The sequence below is a fragment of the Apodemus sylvaticus genome, chromosome 8 (genome assembly GCF_947179515.1).
Source record: "Apodemus sylvaticus chromosome 8, mApoSyl1.1, whole genome shotgun sequence".
NCBI classification, from domain to species: Eukaryota; Metazoa; Chordata; class Mammalia; order Rodentia; family Muridae; genus Apodemus; species Apodemus sylvaticus.
The window spans coordinates 75,586,787-75,596,355 of record NC_067479.1 but is presented as its reverse complement, the minus strand read 5'-3'; the positions used below and the strand labels follow the sequence as shown (position 1 = coordinate 75,596,355).

The 9,569-nt window shown below is 43.6% G+C and overlaps 1 protein-coding gene across 3 annotated transcripts; it reads right to left on the bottom strand.

Moving 5' to 3' along the window:
* Nucleotides 1-3,844: 3,844 nt before the first annotated feature.
* LOC127691629 (ribonuclease pancreatic-like) lies at nt 3,845-5,746 on the bottom strand. Of its 3 annotated transcripts, none has more exons than XM_052191592.1 (2): nt 5,666-5,746; nt 3,845-4,807 (listed from the first exon to the last, which is right to left on the bottom strand). In XM_052191592.1, exon 2 carries the CDS (start codon nt 4,781-4,783, stop codon nt 4,334-4,336), a length of 450 nt encoding a protein of 149 aa, XP_052047552.1. In that variant the 5' UTR covers nt 4,784-4,807; nt 5,666-5,746; the 3' UTR covers nt 3,845-4,333. The 3 variants fall into 3 exon arrangements, with proteins under 3 accessions (XP_052047552.1, XP_052047553.1, XP_052047554.1); XM_052191593.1 differs by lacking the exon at nt 5,666-5,746 and adding an exon at nt 5,542-5,642; XM_052191594.1 differs by lacking the exon at nt 5,666-5,746 and adding an exon at nt 5,160-5,219.
* Nucleotides 5,747-9,569: the final 3,823 nt, after the last annotated feature.

Sequence of the window (9,569 nt, the reverse complement as noted above, 5' to 3'; positions counted from 1 at the left end):
GAGAAAAAGCAAAGAAGAGGGAGAAAGTGAGAGCCTGTAAGTGTTTCTGCTCAGATAAGGAAGTATCCTGGGCCTGGGAAGCCCAGGAACCACACAACTCTAATAGGAAAAGGTCTCCCAGTGGAAGAGCATCCTGAGACATAGGGCCCCAGGACCCTTCCAATTCTGAGGATGTCCCCTATCTTAGTTAGGGTTTTACTGCTTTTACAGACATCATGACCAAGGCAACTCTTCCAAAAACATTTAATTGAGACATGGTTTTCTTTAGAAGCATCAAAATGAAGATGCAAGAGTGCTGGGAGCCTTCTAATCACTTTGCAATTGCCAAAAGTCACTCTCATGTGGACTGTAAATGCATATGCACGATTTCCTAAAGTGTTTTAGAATCCTTCACACCATCTCCACTCCCCTATACGTTCCATGTTCCCTGGTGCCAATGCTGACAACTGCATTCTCCAGCTAGACTATTCTATAGTGGTGGTGTATCAGCTGCCCACTGATACACCTTTGGGGAAAGATGCCCCGAGGATCAAGACACTTTGGTATGATGTATGTTCATGTTGGAGGACTACAGAGGTGCAGTGCAATCTGAACCTCCATCATTGTCCGCCACAAACAAATTTTCATATTCTTATGTGGAAGAATTAAAGTACAAACCAAATGATTTTCATTGGTGAAACTGACATAAAAGTAACTTTGAAAAAAAGATATTTGGTTGTTCATTAAAAACCATACTTTTTTAAAAAAATGTACTTCACCGATCATTAATTGATGCATTTATTATCTGCCTCAGAAACCAGGGTTGGAGGAAGAGCTTTAGATATCAATGGGAATGCTTTCACCATTGTACCTAATATTTGAGAATAGCAAATCCTATTTGACCACTCATTTCAGCCTGAGTGTTTCTGCTGTTTTGTATAATCAAATGCTGTCCATGGTCTCTACCCGAGCTTCAACCTGCTACAGACTTGAACTTCTGTTAAGTTGAAATCAAGAGTCCTGTGACATTTTCCCTAAGGATGGGTTCTAAGAGTTAGGAACTAGAGATAAAGGGGAAAGTTTCTTGGCTAAACATTCTGGGGAATTTGGGTAAGTTCTGACTCCACAGATAGCACAAAGTCATTCGTTCATTTTCAATATCCACTCTCCAGCCTTCTGGGCAGAAACTAATTCTCCTTTCAGGAAAGGCTCCAGAATGTTGTATGTTTAACATTTCTGGTTCCCCAATACTCTATAAGCACAAAAACATTTGTGTCCCCAACAGTTGGAGGGAAAGTGAGGTGGAAAGGCTGCCAGGCTGGTCTGATAGATCATCCAGCACAATACCTTCATTAAACATGTTTCCAATAAAGTCAAGGAAATTTCTGAGCACACTCCTGTAGGTTGTTACTGCTGTGCTGGCATCTTCAGATCAACCAACTGCTCTGTGTACTCTGAATTACCGGAATATTTCCCTGGATTCTGGGGCACTGGGGAGGAAAGTAAGTCCAGGAGGAAGTTAACTGTCCAGTATTACTTTCACAGACTGCATATGCATTCTAAAAAGAAAACTTTCCTTGGGATGATATTGGAAGCAGGCTAGGATAGTGAAGACCTCTGAAATGGTTGTTTTGAGGGGCTCTCAGTGAACTAGCTCAGGTTTCAATTCTGAAATTTTTCTAGAGATGATAATGATAACAACAACAACAATAGATAATTAGTAACTATATATAATGACTAAAGATGAAGGTGGGCATATCTAGAAAGCTGTAAGTACTAAGATAATGGATTTTGAGATTATCAAACTCTCTTAGTTACTTTTGTATAGCTGTGATAAAATACCAGGACCAAAACCACTTATAAAATGACCTGTTTAATTGGGCTTATGATGACAGAGGCGTAGAGTCATGGATGGCAGAGAGAAGGCATGGTGGCAGCAACAGCTGGGGCAGAGAGAGCAATGGGAATGATATGTGGCTTTTAAAACCATGCTGTCAAAGTCTCTCCCAGTGGCACACCTTTTCCCCAACAAGGCGACCTGGGACTGTAAGGGCCCAGAATTAAGGAAGGAAAGGTGGAGGAGTGCTTCAACACAGTATACCTCAGATGAGGGTGGCAGGTGTTGGCTCCCTCCCTTCTCTCCACCTGGTGCCAGAAAGTCAGCTGCCCCACTATTAATCCTGGTAAGAATGAATTCTGTGACAGTTATCAGACTCCACTCCTTGTTCCCCCACCCCTGAGTATGCAGATGAATCATCTTCCTACAGCCCTGGCTAATCTTACATGACCACACAGCTTTGCCCCAGAGATGCTGGCCACCTACCCAGGGGCATAAATACCCCCCTCACGGACACCCCTAATAACCAAACCAGTTCTCTAAAGCTTAGTCCTTTGTGTGTGTATGTGTGTGTGTGTGTGTGTGTGTGTGTGTGTGTGTGTGTGTGTATTCTTTGCCACTGTACTCAGTGTCAACTAAGGCCTTGCATTGCATCCACCTTGCATCCACCGGAGCACCTTTTCTCCCTAAGCTTAGCATGGTGCTCAGTGGGCTGGCTACCCAGAGGGGGAGAAGCAAACACCTTACAACAGTATCATTCCTCCTAATCCTTTCCAAATAGTTTCACCAAGTAGGGACCAAGTATTCACACAGAGCTGTCTAGGGGCCATTATCATTCAAACTCCAACACAATTGTATCTCCATGTGTTAGGAAGCTGTGGCCCAGACAAAGGAAGAAAGTAGTCAATCTAAACTAAGTCAGGGGCCCAGGCCAAATTTTCTAATATTGTAGACTCAGAATAGGTGTGAAAGTAAGGAAACTGACATTTAGTGTCACCCCTTCCTGGACTTGTAAGAAAAAACTTGAAAGTGACTCATGGATATGGTGAACAGCCACCACTGTTTTATAGTGTGTGCCATCTGATCAGAGGAGGAAGTTCTCTGTGATTAGTTATAAGGACAGCCATGGGTAGAAATAGTATGTGAACCTAAAACTGTTCTGAGATAAAGCCTATCTCTTTATTTCTTTTATTTTTCCTTATGTGTATGTGCATGCATGAGTTTATGTGCACCACATATGTGCAAATTATTACAGAGGCCAGAAGAGCTTCAGAACCCCTGGAAATGGAGTTACAGGTGGTTGTGAGCTTCCATGTGGATGCTGAGAAGCAAGTTTGGAGTCTCTGAATAAGCAGTAAGTATATTTAGCCACTGACCATCTACTTGGAAGAAGTCCTTTCCCACCCTAATTAGCTGGACACAGTGGCATACACATAAGAGCCTGGTGCTTGAGAGGAGGGGGAAGGAGGAGCAAGAGTTCAAGGCTATCACTCGTTACATATTAAGTTTCAGGACATGCTGTGCTACTGGAATTGTTAAAAGAAAACCCAAATATCCCTAAAACTATTAACTAATCTGTAGAGGAACTGTACAGTTTGTCCCAGGAGTGCTGGTGGCTGGTTCCTACAGAAACATGCCTTCACTCTACACCTTCCATGTAGAACCCTACCATGAATGCTGGATCATCCCTGGGAAATGATGTTTCCCAAAAGCATCATTGAAATTGGATTTCCACTGTGGTTGTTAAAACTGAAGCCTCCCCTTCCCCAAACTCACTCATTCCTATTTGTTCCATGAGGTCTGAGTCGGCTAAGGAGGCGAGAGAGTAGGAAGGAGCCCCCGAAGGCAAGACTGGCTGCCGCATTTGTCTCACACTGAGAAAGTGCAAAGTGAAACACAGATGGAAGAAGATCACTGAAAGGCAGAGGCAAAGGCAATGTTCTTGGCTCTCTTCATGGAAGGACTCTCTTCAGTAGATGTGACTGATCTGTATTGGTATGAGGAATGGATGGACCTGGGAGCCATGGCTACTGTGTGCTGAAATAGATGCTAGACTTTATTGTATATAAGAAGAACAAATGATCAGTGGAGAGGCAGAGAAGTTTCATTTCAGTAGTGTAGTTAAAGTTGCCAGGAATGAGGAAGATCTGGACCAATGAGTGAGGTGACTTGCCCATTGTCCTTACTCCATTGTGAACTGCCCAGAAAGGACACCTCTGAGTGGGCAATTTATAGTGAACAGGACTTTATTTGGTTGTTGGTTCTGAAGTCAAGGAAGTCTAAGGTTGAAGGGACACGTTCTGGTGAAGACTGTGGTGAGGACCGTCTTGCTTCATTTGTCTATGGCAAGAGAGGGGCCTGGGAGCAAGACACAGGACAGGAATGCATGTCTTGTCACATGTAAGTCCTACCAGGAGTTACTTCTTTTGGGGAAAGAATGATAGGAAGGAGAGACAGGTGTTGACAGGATGAGATTGGGAGACATTGTCATCTCACTGCTTTTGCCTAGGTTGAGCTCTACACAGAAGCATCAAAGTGGACTGGTACAGAGGGGTTCCCATCACAGGCAACAATGATGTGCTTCTGGTAGTGACTGGTCTGGTAGTTGCAGTTGGGATACCTGGAGTTCCCCTTCAGGCGGCAGTTAGTGATGTGCAGGGCAGAGGTGCTCTTGTAGCAATTGCTATTCCCATTCTTGCATTTGACATTTTCCTGGGAGCAGACAGCCTGGACATTTACCAAGGGTTCGTGCACAAAGGTGTTCGTGGGCTTGCAGGATCCCTTTGTCAGCTCCCGGCTCTTCATCATTTGGTTGCAGTAGGTGGGGCTGCTGCTGGAGGAACCAGCTGAATCCATGTGCTGCCGCCTAAACTTCTTGGCCGAAGATTCCTTGCCCAGGGAAGGCTGGACCCATCCAAGCACCAGGACATACAATGAAAACAGAATGAGGGACTTTTCCAGACCCATGGTTGCTTTGGTGCTCAGCGGAGGCTGAAAGGAAAGGAAAAGAAAAAAAGACAAATGCTCAGAAGAGCTGCAGCACCCACTTCTGTCTCCACAGAAGACTCTCCCACCTCAGCCTCCTTACACATTAATGCCCCACCTCCCCAGAACACTCCCCACTCAGCCTCCCCAGCACATCCCCCCTCAGCCTCTCCAGCATACTACCACCATCTCAGCCTCACCAGCAGCCCCTCCACCCACCCACCCCCACCTTCGCAGCCACCAGCATCCTCCCCAACCTCAGCCTCCCCAGGACTGTCCCATTCTTTGAGTGATCCAGAAAGATTTCCCTCTGCTGAGAGAACTTGCAAGTGAGACACTGTTTTACTTCATTACTTACTGAAGAGAAGCCATTGTTTTCTGTAGGAGGTAAGCTGTGTCATCTAAACACAAAATGCTGAATACTGTGGTTTTTTTCTCATATAAAATACATTTGAAAAATAGAACACATTTATAAATAGTGTTCAAATACCTCATCAGAAGGTCATTTAAAATGTGCCATAGGCTAAATTGTAGTCCTGGATCATTACTGACATCCAGGACTGTGACTTTAGTCTCATTATTTTATAACACAGGGGAACTTGGTCTAGTGCCTGACTCTGGCAGTATCCAGGGTTTGGGTTTTAGTCTAAAGACACATACTCCCTCCCCCAGCCTGGGAAATCTGTCCTCCCCAACCCACTCTTACTTTATATCTGACTGTGCCATGTCTCCGCTCTTACCTCCAGCTGCTTGCCGGGCCCAACTTTTCCGGAATTTGTGTCAATCAAGAGTGAGTAGCCTTGACTCTCTGAGTTCTAACTCTTAAGCAGAAATAGTTACTGAGGCCACCTCTAGACCACTTACCAAAACTTTTAGTTTGAACTCCAGGACAAACTGGAAGCCAGTTTCTTCAGTCACACAGTCTCTGTAGTGTGGAATTTAAAAGGATTCGAAGGGGTTGGCTTCCAAGAAAAATAGGCAGAGTGAATCTGGGTCAATGTTATCTGAATAATAAAAACTAGAGCATTATAAACTTGGATGGGAAATCCCCCAAGGCTGCCAAGGAAAGAGAAAACACCATTTGAGCCTCACGTGTTGATTCCCAAGGGGTAGCAGGGCAGTCACAGGGACAGTGGTACATATACTACACATTCCTTCACAAAGCCTTGTAATTTATGAACATGTTGTTTGTACCATTTACAACCTGGAGGTTAACAAAGGACACATAGATATCCAGGCAATCACAGAAGAGTAAAGCTCTCCCACTCTATGGTGCTGAATAAAATTGAACTCCGGATCTCCCAACAGTGCCTCTCCTGGAAGTAATAAGATGGCTTCCTGCCTATAGGTTGAAGGCTTCCAGTACTAGTGGAGTTGTTAGGGAAAAAGTCTGGATTGTGGCTGACTTACTAAGTGAAACTCAGCTACTCATTCTCAATAGACCAATTAAACTGACAAATAATATCAAAAAGGAGAGAAACAATGTACTCAATGTTTCTAATTGGGAAAAGGAATAAAGAGAGTCCAGTGACCCCGAGTCCCACTTCAGGGTCATGACCACTTTGCAGGACAGACTGGAGCCAAGTCTGGGATGAGTCAGTGATGGGTGGGGCCACACTTTGATCTGGATTGCTTATTTATGTATACCTTTTGTCCTCCACTTAAGCCTAAAGTTCATGTCAGGACACTGAAGGGGGGACTGGACTCTCTTTATTCCTTTTTCCAATTAGAAACATTGAATGCATCCTGTTTCTCTCCTTTTTGATATTATTTGTCAGTTTAATTAGTCTGTTGAGGATGAATGATTGAGGTTGGTTTGGTAAGTCAGCCACAACCCAGACTTTTGCCCTAACAACTCCACTAATACTGGAAGACTCAAACTGCAGACAGGAAGCCCTCTTATTCCCTCTCCCAGAGAGGCACTGCTGGAGTTCAATTTGATTCAGCACCTCTAAACTCAAGGATAACAACCATGCATACCACACCCCATTTTATGTGGTGCTTGGAGTATAAGCCAGGACTTCATGCATGTGAGGCAAGCAAGTGCTCTACCAACTACATTCTTAGGCCTGGAAGAAAGAGCTCTTCAAGGAAGAAATTGATTGTTTTTCATGTAGTATCTAAACAAAATCAGCACCCCTAGGAGGAATGAGGATGTTGTGGCATTGGGGTGATGAAGACCTGATGTGGCACAGCATTGGCTTTCATGCTCCAGTAGTTTACACACTTATGCCTATGTAAGCCAAGAAAGCACAAGATTAAAACAAAATAAGCATGATTTACTTTGGATGTAGAACAGAGTTTTCAAATTAGGGAATCACTCAGATCTGCCTCCTCATTGGATGGTGGGGAATGGAGGATTGAAGGGGAGAGCTGAAGATGCTTGTTGATTGGATAGTAATAGGGAGAGGCTCAGGAGCTCTGTTGTCCTAGTGCAGATGGTCATCATCACCTTCTACATGCTACATGCTTCTTTTGGAACCAAATGTATAAACTGAGCATCTCGGCACCAGATATATAGACCTAGGACATGATCACTCCAAGGTATGGGTGAGGGAAAGGTTCTTATTGTAGATATTGTAGGGAGAAAACAACCAGGGGCATCTGGAGTGTCCAGAGCAGAGACAGAAGTAGACTGGACATGGCCAGAAGACTGGACATAGCCATGGGGAGCAGATGAGACAGGAGGAGAAAGAGACAACCCAGAGAGAGAAGTCAGATAGAGGAAGATACAGCACATGGCCAGAGTGCAGAGTTATAGGGAATGGGATGGGAAGCTCAGGAGCTGGAGAAGTTTAGGATATGGTGAGGGGTGAGAAGAGCAACTGGTAGTTGTGATACAGAGGGAGCCTGGAGGCCAACATGCACTTTGATAGCTATAGGCACCACAGATAACCATTAGTTCCTTATAACAGTGATGAGGAGTTTTCTTTGGCTGAGGGGAATGGGTCCCAGACTTCAGGGGAGTAGAGCTTCCTTCAAACCTGACATTCTGCAGGAGGAATTTTGAGCTATAGGCTGGCTTTTGCACACATCCATTTTTTTTAAATGTGTGTGTGTGAGTGTGTGTCTGTGTGTGTGCATGCATGCATGAGTGCGTATCAAGTCAAAATACTGCATGTCATATACCTATCATGTCAATAACAGTTTAGGCCTTCTTTTCCATTATGTCATTCTAGATATTGTGATCAGAATTTTCAACCAGGGAGATCTTGTCTGGAAGAAAAATTAGAGAAAAAGTACTCTTGAATGTTACTGGAACAGACTTTTATTATATTCTATGATCAAATACAGTAGTGAATTGCCCAGGAACCAATCCATAGATTCATGCCTCATGACCAAGGAATGAATCATAGTTCTGTATTGTTGGAAGACCATGCCTTTTCCATTTCTAATTCTTTCTGTTTTAGTCATATAAGAAAGAGACAAATAAGGGCTGGAAGGCTAAAGGGATGGCTCAGAAGTTAATAACACTGGCTGATCTTCCAAAAGGCCAGGTTGGAATTCTATTCCCTATACTTATGTGACAGCTCACAACTGTGACACCAGTCACACAAGAGCCAAAACACTCTTCTACCCTCTGTGGACATTGCCTGCATATGCACAAGCATGCATGCTGGCAAAACACATTTATCTATCTATTTTATTAATTAATTAATTAATTAATTTATTTATTTATTAATACATACATATACACACATGAATACATAAAAAATAAATAACAAAAATATAGAAATCTTAAAGAAAGAGCTATTTGCTCAGGCAAACTGGTTCCCTACCCACAATCCCAGCACTGGGAGACAAGAGAAGGAGGCTTGCCAATTTGATCCACATTGTGAGTTTGAGATCAGCAATGATCCTGTTTCAAATTTAAAAAATAAAATAAAACTCAATATGTATCTTTAGTGCTTGTCCTGAAGGCCTGTAAGGTTGGGGCTTTTGATTTTGAAGCATCTCAGAGAGCCTATTGGTTTTTCTGGTTTGGGTGACAGTGGTCTTTATCCAGAATCCAAATGTTTCTGTGTAAACACTAATCATTATAATGATATAAGAGAAAGGTGAAGATCTTTCAGTACAGCTCACCATGAAGAGGACTGGACAATTTCTGAGCAATAATCCAACATGTACAGAAGAACAAAGGGAAGGAGGTGAGTGAGCATCTCCATCGTAACCTCCCACCTTCTGAGAATTGACTTCCCTCTTCACACCACCGCTGGCCTCAACAGTAATAGAATTCATGGTAGATACAAGGGCTGATTCTCATCTATATGTAAGCACTGATGAGTCTAAGGACATTTATGGGCATGCAAGGAGTAAGGAAGAGCATCTATGGGCGTGTCAAAATGGAGGGCACTGTGTGTGGGGGGGTGAGGAGTCAGGGAGCCCAATGTGGGGTTGAGCAGTAAGGGAGGTGTCTTAGGGTTTCTACTGCATTGACTAAAACACCATGACCAAACAAGCAAGATAGGGAGAAAAGGGTGTATTAGGCTTCAATTTCCAGATCATAGTCCATTACTTGAGGAAGTCAGGACAGGACCTTAAGCAGAGATGGTACCTAGAGGCAGGAGCTGATGCAGAGGCCATGGAAGAATGCTTCTTACTGGCTTACTTCCCATAGCTTCCTCAACCTGCTTTCTTATAGAAACAAGGACCATCAGCCCAAGGATGGCACCACTCACAGTGGGCTTGGCACATCCCCATTGATGACTAGGTGAGAAAATGCCTTATAGCTGGGGCTCATGAGATCCTTTTTTTTTTTTTTTTTTTT

What these genes read in the sequence shown, in the direction of transcription:
- LOC127691629 (XM_052191592.1), bottom strand. Translation starts at nt 4,783, where the DNA reads ATGGGTCTGGAAAAGTCCCTCATTCTGTTTTCATTGTATGTCCTGGTG.